The sequence below is a fragment of the Leptonychotes weddellii genome, chromosome 12 (genome assembly GCF_054177405.1).
Source record: "Leptonychotes weddellii isolate Sample4059 chromosome 12, ASM5417740v2, whole genome shotgun sequence".
NCBI lineage: Eukaryota > Metazoa > Chordata > Mammalia > Carnivora > Phocidae > Leptonychotes > Leptonychotes weddellii.
Window position 1 is genome coordinate 33,719,812 of NC_138380.1, and position 21,672 is coordinate 33,741,483.

Sequence of the window (21,672 nt, forward strand, 5' to 3'; positions counted from 1 at the left end):
CGAGAGAGGGAACACAAGCAGGGGGAGTGGGAGAGGGAGAAGCAGGCTTCCCGCCGAGCAGGGAGCCCGATGCGGGGCTCGATCCCAGGACCCTGGGACCATGACCTGAGCCAAAGACAGACGCTTAACGACTGAGCCACCCAACCGCCCCTAAATGTCAGGAAATTTAATCCTGTGTTTCAGAAATTCTCCTAAATAGCATAATTTTCATACTAACCACCTCACACTGGGAAAAGAGCACATTATATATATGTATATGTAATATGTGGTATATATACACACATATATATGCATATATATGTATATATACATCCTATATATATCATGTATTTATATATATACATATACACCAAATATTTGATGGTAGATTTAATATGTTTCCTTGGAAAATGGTATTTTGCTTCGTAGTGAAAATTCTTCATTTGGATCATGGGGAAAGAAAACATTGATTGTTTCTTGTTACTTCATTCCACTTTGTGACACGAAGCCCATCTTGTAATTTTTCCCTCCTGATGCTGTTACCCCTCAGACAAGTACTGTTGAGGCAAAGCGATGTTTGGAGCGGAATCTCCTTCCTGTCCTATCTCTGCAATTTAGGAAAATCCTGCTTTGCTCCATTACTTTCCTTATCGGTCTCATTTGCTAAAGATTTCCTGTTTTATCAGCTTTTTTATCCCCCTCAGGTGGCTAAGCCTGATTCTTTCTAAGTTTAACTTGTTAATAATGATTTCCAAGAAGCTGTAATAACAGAATAAGTTTTTGACTTACTGTTGTAGATGTATTTTTGCCTAGGACAGACTCAGGTCCAGCCTCCAAGTTTCTGGTTAGCAATGATGATGAAAATATAATATCCCATATTTCCTTACATATTTCCTTACAAATCCCATTTTCATACATTTGTGTGATCCTCGTGACATCTCCGTAGCAAGACCAGGTAGGTGATGTCATCCCAGGATAGCAAATGGAAGGACCCAAGACCATGTGGCTTATAAGCAGGGGAGCTAAGCCCCAGGCCTCCAGCTCTCTCTTTAACTTTGTCTCCTTTTCCTAAGTGCTGGGATGCTTTTGAAATAATTGTTTAAACTCTGTCTCTTCCCTCCTCTTGGCTGGCACTTGGCCAAAACCATAACCTTTTCTATCATCTTAAGTTGTTTTTAAAAGTACTGATAGGCTGATGCAGTAATTAGTTCAGAGTTTTATTGTTTGACCTTCAGTTATTCTTTTTTTTTTTTTTTTTAAAGATTTTATTTATTTATTCATGAGAGATAGAGAGAGAGGCAGAGGGAGAAGCAGGCTCCCCGCGGAGCGGGGAGCCCGATGCGGGACTCGATCCCAGGACCCTGGGATCATGACCCGAGCCGAAGGCAGACGCTTAATCGACTGAGCCACCCAGGCGTCCCTGACCTTCAGTTATTCTTGTAGCCACTTAGGCAAATGCCTTTGCATTTGTAGCATTAAAACGAAGGTGAAGAATATGTTTGTAACTCTGGAGAATAAAACCAGTTCATTTATTGCCACAGCGACAGTGTCTTTGAATGAATCTTAAGGTGGAATAATTCCCTCCTGATACCATTCGCTTGTTTCTTTGTTTGCCTCTCTCCTCTTCATTTTCTCTGTCTCTAAAATGGGAATGGAAACACCTACATCAAGGAGATTAGAAATAATACCTAAAGAATTTAGCAAAACCCTTAACACGACGTAGTAATGCAATAAGGTTACTCTCCTTCTCCCTTGAAAATAACTTTTGCAAGGAAGAAATTCTGAATGGGTAAAGCTGTAAAGCTGGTAGCAGGTTGGGCTCTCTAGAAAACTGACTCTGAGCTGGAGATTAGCTTGCGGGGTGTTTATCAGGGAGTGCTCTTGGGGTTCACACCCATGGAGGGGAGGGGAAAGAAGCAGGGCAGGGCAGAGGGAGAAGTTGACCTGTGAGGCAGGCCCAGTGACAGCGTTGGTCCCTTGAGCTAGAGTGACCCTTCAGAGTTGTACCGAGCGGTAGCAGGAGGATGTGGCCCTCTTACTCCCACGTGGTCCGTCACCAGATGCAGGCTACCCTGGGAGGAGGGCATGACCTTGGGCCAAGCAGCTGTCTTCAGCGGAGACCATTCCAGAAGGGGGCTGGCAGCCAAGGGCCGCCTGCCCTAACGCTCTCCGCAGCTGGGAGAATAGGGCATGTGTTTCTGAAGAGGGGTCTTGGTGTTGCAGCAACCTCCCCCAGACGTGATGTTTACCTTGGGTCCAAATGGCAGTGGTTCAAGCAGAATGCAGGTCTGCAGGTCTGCAGGCCCTGAGAGAACTGTCCTCCTTTTTTTTTTTAAGATTTTATTGATTTATTTGACAGAATGAGAGAGCACAAGCAAGGAAAGCAGTAGAAGCAGAGGGAGAAGCAGGCTCCCAGCCAAGCAGGGAGCCCGATGTGGGACTCGATCCCAGGACCCTGGGATCTTGACCTGAGCCAAAGGCAGATGCTTAACAACTGAGCCACCCAGGCGCCCGAGCACTGTCCTCTTACCAGTCAAGGACAGCAATACATTTTCAGGTGATCCGTGTGAAATGTCAGAAACAAATATATTTTATTCAGTGTGCTTCTGATTCCTAGTCACTCAGGCCAGAAGGAGTCATGGGACATGTCTCAAGCCTGACTGTAGTAACTGTGGTGTAGGAATGGAATCCTGCTTGTCAACGTGTCTACACTTGCGCCTCTCAGGTGTGCCTGCAAGGTGTACGAGGCCTGCGAGCACAGGCTATTCCAGAACGGAGCCACATCCCAAGCTCATGGCAAGTCTGAGGATGAGAAGAAGGAGCACAGCAGTTCTTTCATTTCCTTAGCTCATTTTCAGCATCAAAGCAATATTCAGGAGCTCCCATTCCATCTCCGCCCTCACATTTCTCTTTTCTTTTCTCTCTCTTTCCTCTCCCTTCTCCCCCCTCCCCTTTTCCTTTTATTTACTTATTTGAGAGAGAGGAGAGAGAAAGAGAGCACGAGCGGGGTGGGTCGGGGGGAAGGTGCAGAGAGAGAGAGGGAGAAGCTGACTCCCCGCCAAGCAGGGAGCCTGACTCCAGGCTCCATCCCAGGACTCTGGGATCATGACCTGAGCCGAAGGCAGATGCTTAAGCGACTGAGCCACCCAGGTGCCCCCCTCCCACATTTCATCTGATTTTTTCCTTCAGTCTTTCTGGGCCATCTGCTTCCACAGTCCTGCTGTCATACGGATAGCCAGCCTGGAGTCCCTTGAGGTTAGGAATGACAGCTTTGCTCCTAACCTGTGGAAGGGAAAGAGAGAGGACCTGGGGAAAGACAGTTCTGTCCTGTCCTAGTGATGGTACCAATAGAAATCTCCAAGTGACTTCTGTCTGCCCTCAAGCCCTATTCTAGACAGCTATAAAGAAAGAAGAGTCTTTGATTAGACTAGTATCTTGGTTTTCCCCACCATATTGTATCTTTGCCTGCAGGAGGATTTTGTACATGTGCAGGAGAGGTGACCCCTTGTCTCTTTCCACAGTTGACCATTTCATGAAATAAAGTCCCTGGAAAGAATTTCTCATTAATCTCCTTTCCCGTTTTATGTCTCCTCCAGCTCTTATCCAGGTCCTTCAGAAATCCTACTTACTCCCCTTTTCCATCTGTGCTCCCCCTACCACCAATGACACTCAAAACTGATAAACCACAATGTAGATACATCCGTGATAAGCCAGAGCTGAACGTACAATGTGAAATGAATGTAGACACAGGCAAGAACCACTTTTAAATGTGCTCTGAGGAAGCGTTTCTTTAGCATGCCTACATGGTCAACACCTGCTTCATCATTGTCTTCTGTCACTGTTGCGCGTCAAGATTTTACAACTGCTCACATCAACATGTTTATTTGGTTTCTGGTGCAGTCATAGCATATTTTTTGTGGCGAAAAACAGCAGTTTCATTTTTGTATTAAATAGGATTCTGTGGACTAGTCTCAGGATTTGAGGACAATAGCACCATGTTCTGTGTTGTAAATAGTCAGCTCACAAGTGACCTTTCCGACCACAACTTGTTCATGAGTCGGAGATCCTATTATTAGAAAGATGAAGCCCAAACTCTGACTTTGAGAGATGATTTTCCTTCCTTTGTGTCACAAGGGACAAAGCATTTTCATTATTTTTTTTTACATTATGTTCCATTCATCTTCGATTGTCAGCCCATAAAGGGCAAGGGGCAGCCTTTGCCAGGCTTGAATTGTGGTGAGCAGAATCACGTAAATATTACTTTGACAATGATGATGAACTTGTTATTGTCTGTGATGTAGAGCTACGTGGTTGACTTAGAGTGGTTTTTTAAATCATTTTTTTCTATTTTTGCTTTTAAAGTCATAGAACTCTGTTATTGAATTTCTCTGTAGTGCTTAAAAGTTTTAAAATGTGAATTTGTTGCTTGCATGAACAAACAGTATCACTGAAACTAAAGTATGAGTCCCTACTTCACAGAAAGATTTTGCTTTCTTTTTATCTTCTTCATAGAAAATACTTCCAAGTCTATATGAGGATGTTTCTCACAGCCATTTAATTTCAAATAAATTGTCAATAGGTACTAAACTGATTATTATTATATAAAGGAATAACAGGAGTGATAACAGGCAGCTATTTATGGTATGATTTTCAAGATGATTATGCTTTACATTTAACACTTTGATCTTACGTGTGTATTTTTAAAAGACCTGAATATAACTTCAGTTTATATGCATGTTTTTTAATCCAAATAATTTTCTTTATGTAATAATAAGTGGGCAGAGATGAACACAATACCGTACAGGAGTTTATATGTGCTGTTTAAAATTATACTCTCAAGGCTTGTGACTGAAACAATAGTATTGGACCTTTACATTTTCAGTTCTGTGAAGAGTTCATTCTCTGTGATCTTTTCTGTAGCTACTAAAGTTGTTTATAAGAAAACAAAAGGGAATCAAGGGATCAAGACAGTGTGTGGTCATGTTCAGGAGACCCCAGCATTACTGGGGGAAAAAATGCCCCTGGAAAGTATACACTGAAGACTTTTGTATAAAGCCATAGCTTCTTTAGAATAACTGGGGACAAAATGGATTTTCAACTATTTGTTAAAAAGACTTGTTTCATGCAAAAATGCCAGAAGGAACTTAAAGAGATTTAGTTGGAAAGTTGTATCCACAATGGAATCTAAAAATAGCATAAAGTATATTTGATGGAAATGCAAATTGAGGTTTTGTGAAAGCCTATGTTATCTTGTGAATCTTGGCTTTGCTAAACCAGTTTGCTTAGTTTGTGATACATCACACGCTCCCACTAATAAACATGAGCCATTCCTTTTTTCAAATCTTTTGCTCTTTTGCCTGGAACTGCCTTTCCCTTTCAACTTTCTCTTTCATAACCCGAAGCATAAATAATATAGCATTCATCCATCCACTGACAAGTTTAGTACCCTGCAAGGTGGAGTTACTTGTGTAACTCAAAGATTGAAAATGGCTTGCCATTTTAGAGGGTAAAGTTCAAAGTCATGCCTGAACCATATCTTGAAAAAGTGCAACTCTCTAATGTGATCTGCAGTTTAATACCTAACTTTTAGGTGTCCTCGGCTATAAGAGGTGTCCCTAACATTCTGTGAATCTCTAAAACCTGGATGCCATTTTTAAGTGGCTTTATTTATTCCATGTGTGTGTTCATTGTCCATTCCTGTACTCAGACACTCATATACTGGGTCTTGAAGGTGAATTAGAAATAGTTCATATTCTCAAGTAGACACAGATGAATAAAGTGGTATAATATTATATGGTGCCTTACCCTATTTAAGGTGTGGTCAGAGTACCCTGGGAGCACAGATGAAAGAATAATTGATTCCACTTGAAGCAAGGATGAGGAAAGGAAAAGGATAGTATCAGGAAATCAAAAGAGTTAACCTTGGAGCTAGAACTCAAACTAAGACTACTTGTAGTTCCCAGTGTATAAGTGGTGGGTAGGCAACTCCCCGAAAGGGAATAATACGTATAAAGGCACTGAGGGCTGCAAGAGAGAGCTTGCTGTTATTTGGGGTATGACTGAGCAGAGGTTATCTTGTCTACCTCGTTTTATAGAGGAGGCATCTGAAGCCCAGTGAGATTGAGAACTTACTAGCATGCTTTTATTTGTTTTCAAATATTATATAGCTGATGAGTAAAATCAGCATTCACCCATATAGACTGCTAGGATAAGAAATGAGATGATACACAGTTATAACCCAGACAAATTGTCATTCCAGTTTCAGCAACTCCTATGAAAGCATGAGTTTTCATAGGTAATACAGTTTGGATCTTAAAATTTTGAGTACCCTCTAAAAATAGTATTGGCACTAATAAGGAACCTGCCTCTTTAAGATCAGAGTATTTAGCAATAATGACCACACCCCTCATTCATTCCCTCAGTGATGATTTACTGAGCTCATATTGAGTACCAAGCTCTGTACTGAATTGGGTATACAATGAGGAGCTAAAACCAACACAGTCCTTAAATTTGTGGAACTTAATGGTTTATTGAAGGAGACATCATTCAAAAATGTGCACAAATGAGTGTGGTTGGGTAGTCCATGTTGTTACGAGTGCATGTAGTTGTGATGAGGGGATGTGCATCAAGGAAGGCTGCCCTAGAAGTGACTGACCACTCAGCTCATATCTGTAGGAGGAATATGGCCTCACTTGGTGAGGAGTGAAAGGAAGAGTCTTTGCAGGAAGTCAGCCATGGGCAGAGTCCAGTTTATGATGGAGTATGGTAACCAAAGTATTGACAGAAGGTCTTTGTAGCTGGAGTACAGAAAGTCAGGGTTAAGAAGGGCAGGACCTTCTAGGCTGTGGTACTGATTTCGATATCATTCTCAGAGCTCTGAGATATTTAGAAGGAGGATGACATCATCACATGTGCATTTTGAAATGGCCTTTTTAACTGTCATGTGAGAAAGGGATTGGGGAGGATACTGAGTATCTGAACATGGACCTGTTAGGAGACCATGGGAGAAGGCCAAGCAAGGCTTGGAGAGTGGTGGGAGCAGAATTATTGAGAAAAGGTGCCTTCGGGGGATACTTCTGAGTTAAGATTGTGATGTGGTGAGGGATTGGATATGTGGATGAGGGGGCCAATGCATGACCCCTGAGTTCCTGGCCTTTCCAGTAGATGGACAGTGCTAGCATTCGATAGATTGGGAACAGTGGAGGAGGATCTGATGACCCCTGGGTTCCTGGCCTTTCCAGTTGATAGACAGTGCTAGCATTCGATAGAATTGGGAACAGTGGAGGAGGATCTGGTTTGGAGACACCTAAGGATTGTATGAGCCAAATGGCAGCATGAAATAAGAGGAAAACAGTTAGATCAAGCTCTTGTCCAATACTGCACAATATATTTAATCACCTTTTAGTACAAAAGAAATAGAAATCTAATGGAAGAAATATAAAAATTATCCTGATGCTACATACAGAAACAGAAAAACACGTACAAAAACAACAAAAAAACCCCACAAAACCTTAAGCCTAAAGGTGACAGAATCAAAGGTAACTAGGGGCATCATGGACATTGTGTTGAGGAAGGACGATCTGGGAGACACCTAGAAGGCCTCACAGTGGCCCTGTGGAGGGATACAGAGAAATCCACTTAGTAATAGCAGGATAAAGCAGGACTGTCAATAGAATAATACTTTAGACTAACATTTCAGAATACGTGATTGGGAGAGAGAAAATAGCTTGATTTGGTTAGAGCATGAGTTGAGATAACAGGTTCAGCTGGAGTTATGCTAAGTTTTAGGTGCTTAGACATCTGAACAGAGATACACAAGTTGCAAGTTTGTGTCAGATTCTCAGGGCACAGATCAGAACTGGAGAGAGACTTGGCAAACCACTTGTCAACAGGTGATTCTAGAAGTCTTGGAACTCTCTCCAAAGAGGAAGAATGTATATGGATAGAAAGGAAAAAGTACACTTTAAATAACTGAGGTATTTATTAAGTGACTAGAATGTCCCAGAGAGTGTAGAGAGTTATTTCCAAAAGGCACCTTATTTAATCCTCTAGTACCTTTTTGCGGTTCTTTTATTGTTACCCCCATTTGCCTGACGAGGTGATGCAGATTTTGAGAGGTATCCTGACTAAAGTCACACAGCTAATAACTGGTAAGACCTGGGCTCAAACTCATGTCTCATGATGCCAAGTTTGATGCTATTGTCCTGCTCCCCAGCCTTGACCCTTCGGCATCTTGGGCATAGAATGCTGGATGACACCAACATTTAAGAACAGGGCTAAGAAAAGAAGGTCTGCAGAACAAGGCTGGGGAGTATGAGAGACACGGTTCAAGAGAAGATAGACTCCTGAAAGTGATATGCATGTGGTCACAGTGAGGGGGATGGTGACTTCACGAGAGTGATTTCAGAGCACAATGAAGGCTGGATTGAGTGGGCTGAAGAATGAAGGGAGGAAGAGGAAATGAAGTCCATGAATGGTACTACTGTATTCAAGGAGGTGATGAGGGCTAGGAGAGAACATGCAGCCTTGGGAGTTACCAGGGCATTTATGAGTGGTCAGAGCTATATAGAGAGCTGTGTTGGGGAGTCCATGCACTTAGATCTCGAAGAGGAGCAGTGTGGAACCACTAGGCTTGTGAGCAGTCAAGGTGACTTCATGAATGTAGAAAGGCAATTCTGGGTGCAAGCTTGCTCTGTAATCAGTCTAGTGTCTGTTCAGTTGTGATCTCTTAGAAGAAGAGGTCTCTGAAAGTTATTTGAGATAATCTGTCAAGATACACAGACCTTGGATTATTTTTTGAGCGAACATCTTCTAGCACATCAATATGAGGTTATATGGTATTTATGGTTATAGTTAGAGAATGACATCATGAATTAGTGCTTGTCTAAAATGTTCTAACTTGGTTACTGTACAGTTATTTTCATCCATCTCATGTACTGTGGGTTATGTTTTCTGTCCTGTGTTTTGATCTCTACTATTAATTTTGTTTTGAGATTATCAAAGGGCTTTAGACCTCTCTAAAAGCCCATTATTTATTGGCATGTCCTGATTTTTGACAGATTCATGTGTTTCTTCAAGCTTTTAAAATACATTCACAACAGTAGCAATAATTTATTTTGGGGATTGGGGTTGTATCTAAACCTCACGATCTGAGACAGGATTATAAAATTCACTTCCAAAGTTTTGGTCTTTTAAAAATCGCTCAAAGCGTTCACTATCATTTTTCTTTGAATGTGAATTGCAAGTTGATTACAGTGTACTGTATAGAGCCAGAGATGTCTCTTCTTTTTTCATGTATTGAGGTGCATTTTTGTTATTTCTCCATCCTTGTCTCCTTTTTGACTCAGGCATTACTCTCCTGGGGAGAATCATTGTGCTTCATTCTCTCTGTAACTCCTTGAGGTACCCAGAGATGACTAACCTACACACACTTTCCCTGGTATTAACATCCTAGTCCTGCCCAGCCCTGTGAAATGTTTCAGAAACCAGTTAGTCTATAACCACTAGGTAAGGCTAAATGGTGACACCCTACCCCCACCCCTGGACACACACACCCTATTCTGAGAGTTAAGGCATATGGGAATTGTCGTGGTGGCTGTGTGTTTAATCCTAGGGGAGGAGTCTAGTCATGACTAAATAAAATGTTACTATTGATTACTACTCAAGAAGACTGCTTTTATGCCACATACTTGGCTAAGCCCTGGGGACATATTAGCAAGTAAATAGATGCAGTCTCTTCTCTTGAGGAGCTTACAGTCTAGGAAAAAGAAATCTCCTTCAAGCAACATAATAGAAAAGTATACCAAGCTGAACAGCAAGTAGGATATGTATTCATCATTTGTTAGTGAACACATATTTATTGAGTAACCACTGTGGGCAAGGAATCTGGATGAAGAGTGAATATAGCAGTAAGTGACAAAGGCTCATCAGGAAGTAACCTTGTCACATAGGTTATTGAGTAATACTCTTGATATTTTGTATTATTTTAGCAGATTCCATATCTTTAGAATTCATATTTATAACACTTATTTGACCTAGAAGTTGGCAACGTATATAAACTTAAAGATTGGCTCTCTTCAAAAATCTGTAAAATTTAAATATGACAGCAGGTTTTAGCTCTCAAAGTGTACTTCTTCTTCACATTCGTTTTTCCTGGTCAGTAACATATAATAGTAAGCAGTATAACTGGCTGTAACTGATACGATTATCTTCATATATTCTGTAACATGTCTTACAGTTATTGCCAGTTTTCGAGGAACTGTCCCGTATGGCCTGTCATTGGAAATTGGAGATACAGTTCAGATCCTGGAAAAGTGTGATGGTAAGTGGGCTGATGATGATTGTTTGAGGTTGTGTAACCAACCTCCTCACCACTGGATGGTTCATGATGTTTACACCTTCTGTCCTATTAATTTCTGGGATTTTTCCAGTGCTCACAGTGAACCATTTTTGACAAAGCTCGCTTCTTGCGTATTCAGTGTTCGGCTTATGGAAAGGCATCATTTGCTGTTTTTAAGCTGATATATTTTTCCTAATATTATTTCCTTATATTCACTGGATGCCACCATAGAAAGCAGTTGAGGCTACTGTATTTGTGGGAATTCATAACTCCGTGCCAAACTAGAAGGTCTTTCTCAGAATCTCAAGGGTCTAGTAGGTCCCCCAGGACAGGAAGAAACAGAGGTCCAGGGCAGAAATGGCTTCTCCAAGGTTAGGTAACCAGATGCCTTGGGGAGGACTCCTGCCAAGGCCAACTCTGCTCTAGTCGGCAGTCTTCTTCCCTGCCACCCCCAGACTTGAACTAAAGTTATTCAATGCATGTAAAATGTTAGTGGAATATATTGTAAGAACTTTATTAATTTATGCAGCATGTAACTCATTAAATCAAATACTTAATATGTTGTCAAACGTTTCCATTCCTGTTCCACGAAACACCCTTAAGCTCTCGTATTTAAAAAGATCCCAGTTGAAATGACTATTTTTTTCCTCGTTGACAAGGTGACCACATTTTAAAGCCCCAAAACCACCCATTTTCCTCCTGAAATGTTGTTCTTAATAAGAACTTATAATATGATAACATTCTGTCGTGTCAAGATTCATTAAACTGTGTTCCTCCAAACAGAACTGTTATATTTACTTAGAACCTCGCATTAAATGGTGGTGATACATGGACATTTATTCTGTGTACTGTAAATGATATCTTTAAAGATATAATGAGGTCTTCCATATTATTGTCAGATGCATTTTGTCTATTTTTACTTTGTATACAGATAAATATAAAATCTGTTTTGAATTGGTGCATGAAAATGGGCTCCATAACTAATGGAAGCTGTTCTGTAACCTAAAAACCTTTGACAGAGACCTCTCTATGAGACTTTTGCAGTTCTCAAAAAGTTTTGGTTTCTGTTAAAATAATTATTTAAGAATGGATATATTTCTTGGATATGTCTTTAAGGGATCTTATTAATCCTGAGATAGTTTCTGCTCAATTCATTTTGCTTTCTTCAGACTGATTTTAAAGCTGGTAGGTATGGCATTTTACAATATATCTTATAAGGAACAAAAAAAATTAAATATATTTAATATTTATATAGATTTTTGTATAAATATAATATTTTATATAAATATTTAATATTTAAATACAATGTTCAAATATTTCTTTTTAAAAATTCAATTAATCAAAAAAGTCCAATTCAACAAAATATTTGTTACATGGTAATTTCTTACCAATAAACAAAATGGTTCTATGCTTGAAGAAACTGTAAGTTGAAAATAATACATTTATAGGGGGTATTTATTTGCTATACATTTTCATATATATACCTTATACTTGCTTTAAACTATAAAAAGATACAGTCTTCTTTCAGGATAGTGCTGTAAAATTTTGATTCAGAGTTGCTTGGAGGTTGATTCATAGGCATTCTACAGAATGAAAGTTAGGGTGAGCTCAGGCGGTAGGACATTTTGCTGATAAGAGTACCCATCACTTTTCTTGATGGATGATACCTGATTTCCCTCTTCTTATGCTATCAGACTGATCCTAACCCTAGATGATGGGCTTAAGGATGTGCAAATTTACTCTGTGACTGTTGGCTGAGCCCTACCTATGCTTTGGTGATAGGGTCTGGGCCTTGTAGTCAGGCAAAGAGAAATTGGAAACATATTAAATCTTGTGCAGATTCTTGAATTTCCCTAAGACATAATGTAGCCTTTTATAAAATGTGGAGAAACTATGCTCACATAAATTAACTTGCCCAAAATAAAATAATCTGATAAGTAGAAAAGCCAGAATTTAAGCCCAATACTCTGATTCCAAGCCCTGTACTTCCATTATGTGTGTTTCTATTTTTCATATAAATTTCCATTACAATTTTTTAAACAGTTTATTAATAGAACACAAACTAGTAGTCACTTGAGCTATAGTCTAGCCCAATCCAACTTCCATCTTGTTCATACACAGAATATTTATAGGGTAAAATTCCATCAGTAAAGGACAGATTTATTTATAATCATTTTTCTTTAAAATACTACAGTGGTTTATCAAAATAATGACCATGATTTTTTTCTCCACAGGCTGGTACAGAGGATTTGCCTTAAAAAACCCAAATGTCAAGGTAATAAAAAATATTACTCATAATCATAATTATGGGATATTTTTAAAGTTATTTTATAATTGAAATTACAGTTGGGACTCTTAGTTGAAATGCCAAATGGCAATACAGATTTTCATAATTTTGGAAATTCCTTTGAACTTGGATTATCGTTAAGACATGCTACTCAAATGATAATCTTACGTAGCTCTTGCAGTTTGTACTGAGAAGACCTTAATAAGCTCATTATATATAAACAAAATCTTTTTGAAGTGTTAGTTTAGCAGAGAGTGAAATTAAAATTCAAGCAGGGGAAATAGATATTCCAAAAGAAAAATTGAATAGAGGTATTTAATCTTGGAGTTTTCTGTGGTGTCATTTGTAAAAGAGTGGTGTAGAGAAACACGTGGATTTCAGCAGCTTAATAAGATTCCCTTTGGGGTTTGGGCAGGTGAAACATGGGGAAGCCATATTATAAAGATCTCCCTGTTCTTACTATTCCAGACAGAAATTAAGACTCATTATCCTTTATATCTTCATATACATCCTCAGGAATTACAGTAGGAAGTAGTATGATTTTTGTTTTACCTTTCATTTGTATATTTTATGACTTTGACACTCATCCTTACTATTTATTATCTGTGTTTGTCTACTGTATTCTAATCTCTCCAACTTTCATCCATACCTCCCACATTCTGTAATATTCTCTTGCATGTCATGTTCATTACTTGGTTTAATTCTGGCTTTATTAGGATTATAGATAAGAAACTGTATCATTGCTTATTCTCAGAATGTAATGTAAGTAGTCTAAATTCTTCTGCCTGCCTTTCTGCTTAAATATACCTTTTTCTGGATCATCCAGCTATGTTTAATAACTGTATTTCATTTATTTTTGGTCATTCTAAAGAGAGCCTGAGGAACAAAAGAATGTAGAAATTTAATTTTTTAAAATACTTTAGCCCTTGCTTAAAGTTATTTTTGGGCATCTGCAAGGCACATGCAAATGTAGCTTCAGTACTTAATTATTCATTTGGAATAATTTTGAAAAAATATATTATGGCTTATTTCTGCCACTCTTCTAACCTCAAGTTCTGACTTTTTCTTATGAATTATAATTACTCTGTTTGTTAATCCTACCATATTGAGTTAAATTTTGAAGAAAAAATATATTTTTAAACGTGTGTCTATTTACTACTGTTGTATGTACAGAATTTGCTTATTAAATTTTATGTTATCCTTGGATCCACAATGGTAATAATGTATCCAAATGACATTTGCTTTCCTAAATATTTAATTGAATTTGTCATTTGATGATACATCAAAAATCATTCAGAGGATATTGTCATTTAATGGACAATAAAATTGATGCTAATTTTTTTTTATGTTGTTTCTTTCAACTTCCCATTTAGAACAAAGGAACAATTTCCTTGCCCTATCTTTTCTCTACAATAAAAAGCTTCAAGCTAGCATGCTGTCTTTTGTTTAATTTTTGTTCCATCAGAATGCAGCCTGGTGATTAATTGCTGCTGTGTTTTCATCAAAGATTTTCCATAACACATAATATATGTATTGTCTCCCAATTCATAGTGGTATTTTTTTTTTTTTTAGTGTATATTTTAAAAAAGACACGAGTGTTTTAGGGAGAAGGAAAGGAACAACTACCAAAACAAACAAAAATTAATGCAATATTAAAAAACTATGCAATATTTTAAAAAATTATTCTTCAGTGTAACATGCTTTCTATTCTATGCAGAATTCCTGAAAATTTAAAATTTTTCTGTTTTATAAAGAATATGCTTTTGGGTGAGATTTAGTTTTTTTGATTATATTTATTTTCGAGAATCCCTGAATTTGTAAACTAGTGAATGGTAGGAAATAAAAGGAATGGATCCAGTGCGGTAGAGATGTTGTTTTTCCCTGTTCCTGGAACTGTCATGGTTGTATGACTGTATGTTACGTGTATGACTTGTGAAAGCACCCTTGCCTTACCAGTCATCTGGCACCAAAACCTCCTGTTTTCTCCCGCAGGGTATCTTTCCTTCCAGCTACATTCACTTGAAAAATGCCTGTGTGAAGAACAAAGGGTAAGAAATGAGTTTTATTAATGTGAGAGGATTTTCACAGAACCATTGCTTTTTTGAGAATTTGAAAGGCTTAGTAATCGTCTTGACAGATGAACTACAGGAGATCCTGCCATTGTCTGTGTGGTTTGATAAAGGTGGATTTCACTAAGACAGTTGGTGGAGAAAATGTAATACCCTACGTCTGCATGTGCTGGACTAGAGGAGAACCTAGGGCATCAGAGGTCTCTCATGGTCCCCAGATCATGGAATCAGACTAATCTTAAGCAGGAGGGAGTTGGTTCTTTTTGGTTTCCTGCTATATAGAGAAGCATGGCAGCCAAGCCATGGAGTGCTGAGTCATGTCTCAAACCCCAGGAATTTCCGAGATTTACCACTGATTATAAGCAGCCAAATCGGACTGTTTTTTCCTAATTGGGGATCGTACCGTATCCTTGTGTGACCACTTCACAAAGCCACTCTTCTATTTTAGGGAATGGCTTTTCTGTTCTTTGATTGAGCTCATTGATCACCTAAGATTTCTCATACATTTTAGAAGTTTTTCCAGTCTATTTCCAAAAGGACTTGAAGTAGCTGTCAGGATAACAGATCATTCAAATAAAATATCATAGTATGAAACAGTAGAACTTGCTTATTTAAGTGGTTATCATGAGCAGATCATTCATTATCAGTGGGTCACGGATTTGGACCCAAACATTAGCCGCCAGTGTCACAAGGAATACGCGCTGGACCATTGAACGATTGTCATTTTATGACCGAAGAAACAATGCAGATTCAGCCATAAAAATTACATTTTACTTCAAACAGAAAAAAAATAGCAGTTTATTTGAATGACTAAAGCACATTTTAAATCGTAGTAAATGAGATCATCAAACTTGAGTTTTACCAAAAAAGTCCCAAGGATGCTATTTAAATGGATGATTTTTATATCCCTTGTCTATAAAGGCAAAGTATTAATTTTAGTTCGTTGAAATAACTTCTACAGGTGGGTGAGAGTCTATGGAATAAATACCCTGAGAGCTACCTATATAGATAAAACTGTAGGAGATCCTTATACTGTGTACACACACACACACACGTGCTACTTTAAGCAATATTACTATCACTAGCAGTACAGTACTAATTATTTAAAATAGTAGATTAAAAACATACTGATATGAATAATTACCACTGCTGCTACTGTTATTAGTAAATGTGTGTCCTTTGGGAAGGTTGTGCAGCTGCACCCCACCAGAAATGAATTAAGTAGAGTTATCAGTCCTTTTGGTGTTTCTCCTACCAGGCTTACTCTGACACTGTCCAACTCCCCTCAAGTAAACCAGAGGAAACTCTAGAAAATACTTAGGCTCACTCTTTGTTCTGACCTTTCTGCTCTAGTGATCTGGGCTGGACAGTGTGGAAACCCCAGGGCCTCTACCCTAACCCTTACAGTGTCCACCTGGGTAGACCCGTGCAACCACTTCTCTTTGCTGCCGTTGTCCCAAGCCCGGCCCTACCCCATTAACTCTGCAGAGCAAAGGGCCACTCAGCCCCCACCGTACACCCCGAGCAAGGGAAATAGAGGATGCTAGCAAAGATGAGGTCAAGCGTCATTCCACCCAGTGGAAGTCCTCCCTCTCACAGCAGATTGGGGTGGGTCATTATCAAAATAAGTACCTTCTTTTATTTATTTATTTTTGTCCTAGGCAGTAACTGGTGCATATCTGGTCCCCTTCCTTGAGCCCGAGGAAGTTTAAATAAGGCTAAAGATGTCTCAAAATTAGGTTGTGTAAGTTTAAGACTTGGTTGGTGGTTCCCCATGTGACACAGGGCATCATGAACATTAAGTAACAGGAGAACGTTGAGGGTAGAACCCAAATTTATTTTCTTAAAAAGAAAAAAAATTTATTGGAATTGATTGAGACTCTAGATTCTAGGACCATTAACTGGAAGAAAAACTTGACCCTGAGAACATTTGAGAACACATATTACCAGATGATTGCTTTCCCAAAGAGAAACTTCTTTGGGATTTTGATGTTAACCTCTCTTATTTTAAGATCAGCAGCCTGATGGCCCACCAGGATGAAGTATAGCTCAGAATAAGTATATCTTATATACTTATACTCTAATAAAGTATATCTAAGAATAACTGAACAAAATGTAATTTCAGGGGCCACTACTTACAACTGTTTGAACGTTGACTTTGCTTTTGATATAATTAAGAGGAAACAACTGCCTCGCCAAAATCGGCGATTTTATAAAGCTTCTTGAAAATTTACATTTTGGCTGAACAAACCTCAAATCAACTTCTCACACATTGGATTGCCTTTTTGTTCGTTCCTTGGTCTTCAGAGCATTGTCGCGCTAATGGGGGTCCTTAAATTGAATTATGGTTTATGAACAACGAGGCCACTTCTATAGTGTTTAATTGCTGCTTGAGGTCATGCCACTTTTTAAATGTTAAGTAGGTTGTTGAGTTGTCCTGGAAATTCATTGTTCCCTTCTTGACCTTACATCTGATCATTTTATAATCTCTGTCTCCAAATATTCATCATTTAAATTCCAACAGCTGCTTCAAAAGCAAAATAAAGGCACTACCATTTGAAAATGTCACACGTAGGCTTAATAAAAGGTTCTGTGTGTGTCGCAGTTCATATACTACTGTTTACTCTTATTTCTAGTTTTAAATCCTACTTTTACATTTTCAGCTGTGTTTAAGCTCTAGAAAGAAGGGAGATATTCACAGAGCAAGTATTTTAGCAGCACTATGAAATGAGGAAATCATGCTCTCTTGGTGAAGATTTTAGTTCTCTTACTTGCTGTCAAGAAGACTTTACAAAAGACAATTATACACCCTTTGGATATAGCATCACAGAAGAACTACAGAGCAGTTATTAGCCTCATGCTAAGAAGTAATTTTCCCTTGATCATCTAGACAACCTGGTTCAGTGTCTAAAATGCTATTACCTTGTACATATTAGATATTGTCCTTGAAAAATACATACTCAAATGTTAAGAAAATATTTCCCATTAAATAGCTGGTAGGATTCTTTTGAGAAGTTGTAGTAATAATAGCCACTTAAGCATTTTTAACCTGCACACTAACTGAAAAGAATTTGAAAAAAGAAATTCGAGATGAGGAAAAAGGTTGTTGTACATCAAAGATAGACATGGAGGATAAAGGAAATCTGGGTTTTCTTTTTGTCCATAGCTTCATGTATCTCCTCAATATCAGGACCACTTACATACCCTAGGAGGTGTTGGTATGAATGTTCTCCAAGTATAATGTTTCATTTTTAGAGAAGAAACAGGAAGGATATATGAGCCTAATCGGAGAGAGGAATATTGCACAATGGATATTCGAACATCTGTGATCACAAAAGCTTTTAAGTTCAATGATGCATGCTAACATTACTAATAGACTAATTGTTTTTCTTGTTCCCATTTATAAATAATAAAAATGAAGTGTTAATAAGATCAAGTGAGTGTTTAATCTGTACCTTGGTGTCTAGATACTTCTAACACGAAGTTAGTTTGGATGTTTGCAGCCATAATATCCTGATCATGGAACAAGTCTGTTACTCCCTTTGAGTCCTATGGTCGTAGTGCTTGAAAAGCAAAAGCTATCTCATAGTTTAGGCAGGCTCGGTGACCTCATGTTGCATAAAGGCTTTTGGGCTTGGGAGGTTAAATGAGTTGTTCTTTAGTGGTCACATTGTGGCTGGAGCAGAAGTCTTCTGATATTACTGCTTCTCATCACACTCCTCAAACTTGATGTGGATGAAGTGGCTGGTCCTCTTGGTATTGTACTGCTGTAGCCCACATAGCATTCCTCACACGGGTCTTTAATCAGATCCTCGTTACTGTCTGCAGAACCCAAAATAACAGGCAGTTTCCTTTCCCAGTTTTGTCTTTCAGAGAAAAATGTTACCTGTGATAATTGCATGTGGACTTTGTTTTTCTCTTTTAATTTCACAGACAATTTGAAATGGTTATTCCCACTGAAGACTCTGTTATAACAGAAATGACATCAACATTAAGAGACTGGGGAACCATGTGGAAACAGCTCTATGTGGTAAGTAACTTTTTAATGGCATAATTTTTTGGATAGAGAATTGTTTTAAGAAATACTTGAACAGGAGTCAGCATCGACTAATAATTGAGCACCTGCTTTAAGGCACTAGCGGTCCTCCAGAATTCAGAGATACAGAGCCTGATAAGACATAGTCTCGTTGTAATCTGTATGTCCACTAAGCATGGGGTTTGTAAGTTCTTTTTTGAGCTGCAGGAATGTAAAAGATGATTTTTCTGGCATCTCATCAGTTAGAATGATTTACATGGAACTAGTTAGTGTCAGGCTTTCTGAGTATTTTTTTTTTTTAAAGATTTTATTTATTTATTCATGAGAGACAGAGAGAGAGAGAGAAGCAGAGGGAGAAGCAGGCTCCCAAGGAGCAGGGAGCCTGATGCAGGACTCGATCCCAGGACCCTGGGATCATGACCTGAGCCGAAGGCAGACACTTAACCATCTGAGCCACCCAGGCGCCCCTTTCTGAGTATTTTTAATTTTCAGGGAGAAAGAAATTTATTTTCAGTGCAATTGGAGTATTGGTGGTATTTTATTCTAATTTTCTGTAAATGATTCAAATATACTGAAAATGATAGACTCCTTAGGCCAAATGAACAAGAATATTTTAAATATACAAGAGAAAGGAATGTTTCTTAAAAAAAAAAGGGGGGGAGGGGGTCAGTTAATGTTTGGGGAATATGTTTTTATGTACTTATTTACCTATTATAACAAATTATACTTATTGAGAGCTTACTATGTCGCAAACCCTGGGGAAGTACTCCATATGCAGTGTTTCATCGACTCCATACAACCACTCAAGGAAATGATGACCATGAACATCCCCAGCTTACGAATGAGGAACACGGGGCAGAGTGAGGGACTTGCTGTCGCCCACGCAGTTGGAAAATGGCTGGGCTGGGATTCTGGTGTGAATCTAGTGGCCTCGCTTTGGATTTCTGAATATGCACAAATTTGGGGGTGGTGAAGTTTGGAGGAAGATGAATGCTATTTTTCCTTTTATTTTCGAAGACATTTATAGAACAGCTTAATCATTTGAAAGGATGCGTTCAAGATACAAAGGTGTACTTAGCCTGACAAAACGATTTGAAACAGCTTGTCAAAGAGAAAATCCAAATTAGTGAAGGACATTGGCACAGAATGACAGTTTTCGTTGTCTGTTACATATGAAATGCAATAGGATATTTCATTGAGGCAAGGAAAATCTTAAAAATAAAACCCTTTTGATGTTGGATTTCTCTGACCATGCCCTCCTGGAGCTGGTGGCTTTAGGACTCACTACTAAAATCCACAAGACAGTCTTAGATGAAATGCCAGGCTGAGCTTTGCTGGAATGAGATAAATGCAAAGTCAAGATAACTGAACTCAAGGGGTCTGTGCTGAGAGGCTACAAAGCAAATGCAGATCTCCTTTTCAGATTTTTGAAAAAAAATTAGGAAGAATATAAAATCCGAGTCTTATTTCACTTAAAATAACATTGTGCATAATATTAACGTGGAAATGAAACTATTGGAAATGTTCACATCATTGCATCTTAAATACCCAACAGAAGAGTTATGAAAATAATGGCAGTGTAAGTGTCATCCATTAGTTGAGCTAGAGCACCAGCACTTTGCCTTTTATGTGGCAGCTTGTGGGGAACAAAGTTGAATTTCCTCTTGATTCTGCCTTACCTAGCTATTTTTACCTGCTTTTCAGGTTGTGAACATCTCTTCTGGGGACATACTTGATTGGCTTGAAAATCTATGTGTTGTAAGCTCTAGGAGTAACTTTTCCACCTCCTGATGTCCTGAATAATGGACACAGAGAGAGAATTATTTAAAAGTTCCCCTGGATACTGACATGGTAGTCAGTTATGTTAGGGACAAATATGAAGTTGAACCTGGAGATAACAGATTTTCGACCTTGAGAATGAGGCTGCCTTGGCTGTATTGGGCCTTCTGGGTTCTCTTTTCCTCATACAGGTGTTTCGAGCCCGGTGTTTTGATTCACGTTCATCCTTGTTCTTTTCCAGTGGTTTTAAGGTGCCTGGCTTCTCCACTGGCAGATGTTTGATAAGGATAGTAGTATCTTGTAAATTGTAAGCAGTTTATGAGATATACTTAGTATAAGTAGAACATTTAGCTTAGAAACTCATGGTAAATACTTGAGAAATGCTAGTTGCTTTTTTTCATATCATTGGTAAGAGCCTAAATAATGTTCTTTAAAGTATCACTTAATAAAATACCAGTAATATAACCACAAAAAGCATAGGAGAAATACAGCAGCCATCTTTTACTAAGTACTTCTGTGCAGGCCTTTGGCTGGCTATTTTATAACTTTCTTCCCTGGGGCTCTGCCAAATTGTTTTTATTCTCAAATCTTTAGCAGAGATAACCTATTCAGGGTCTCACGCTAAATGGTAAAGCCTGAGTCTAAAGGTAGATCTGCTGCTTCAAAACCTATGCTGTTTTCGTTTTGAGGCAAATGAAAACTTACCCATCCTCCAAAACACTAATACAATTAGTTTTTTGCGATGTTTCCCATATATTGCAGGAACTTTCAGATACTGTTTTATTCCAAGGGTTGAATATCGAACCCCTACCCTTTTCATTTAATGTTAAACCAAAAGCATTTTTCATATTTCTAAATAGTCTTCATAACTGTCCAGTGTTTACAGTCCGCTTTTTCAAGACTCATCATTTTATGACCAGCTCTCAGCCCAGACCCGATATGTATTACTTTCCCATCAGGAGGGCAGGTTTGCTGGTTAGGGCTACCGTATGTCAGGATTCCTGCGTCCCCTTCCCTAAAAGGAAAGCTGACCAGCTGATTTTCATTTTTATGAAGGATCCAGCTTCCTTCTCATCTTAGCATTCTCTTCAACTTAAGTACTAGAGGTGACATCATGAGAAAAACACAACTGCCCAAGAGCAGGGCAGATGACTTTCACACTAGGATAGTCAGTTAAACAGAG

The 21,672-nt window shown here is 38.6% G+C and overlaps 1 protein-coding gene across 6 annotated transcripts in view; it reads left to right on the forward strand.

Moving 5' to 3' along the window:
- Positions 1 to 21,672, forward strand: part of DOCK4 (dedicator of cytokinesis 4) — a 417,063-nt gene that overhangs the window by 170,474 nt on the left and 224,917 nt on the right. For all 6 annotated transcript variants that reach the window (XM_081800230.1, XM_081800232.1, XM_081800233.1 and 3 more), the window contains exons 2-5: positions 10,217 to 10,300; positions 12,553 to 12,593; positions 14,598 to 14,653; positions 18,608 to 18,704. In XM_081800230.1, the coding sequence (XP_081656356.1) occupies positions 10,217 to 10,300; positions 12,553 to 12,593; positions 14,598 to 14,653; positions 18,608 to 18,704 (278 nt within the window). The remainder of the gene's footprint in view (positions 1 to 10,216; positions 10,301 to 12,552; positions 12,594 to 14,597; positions 14,654 to 18,607; positions 18,705 to 21,672) is intronic.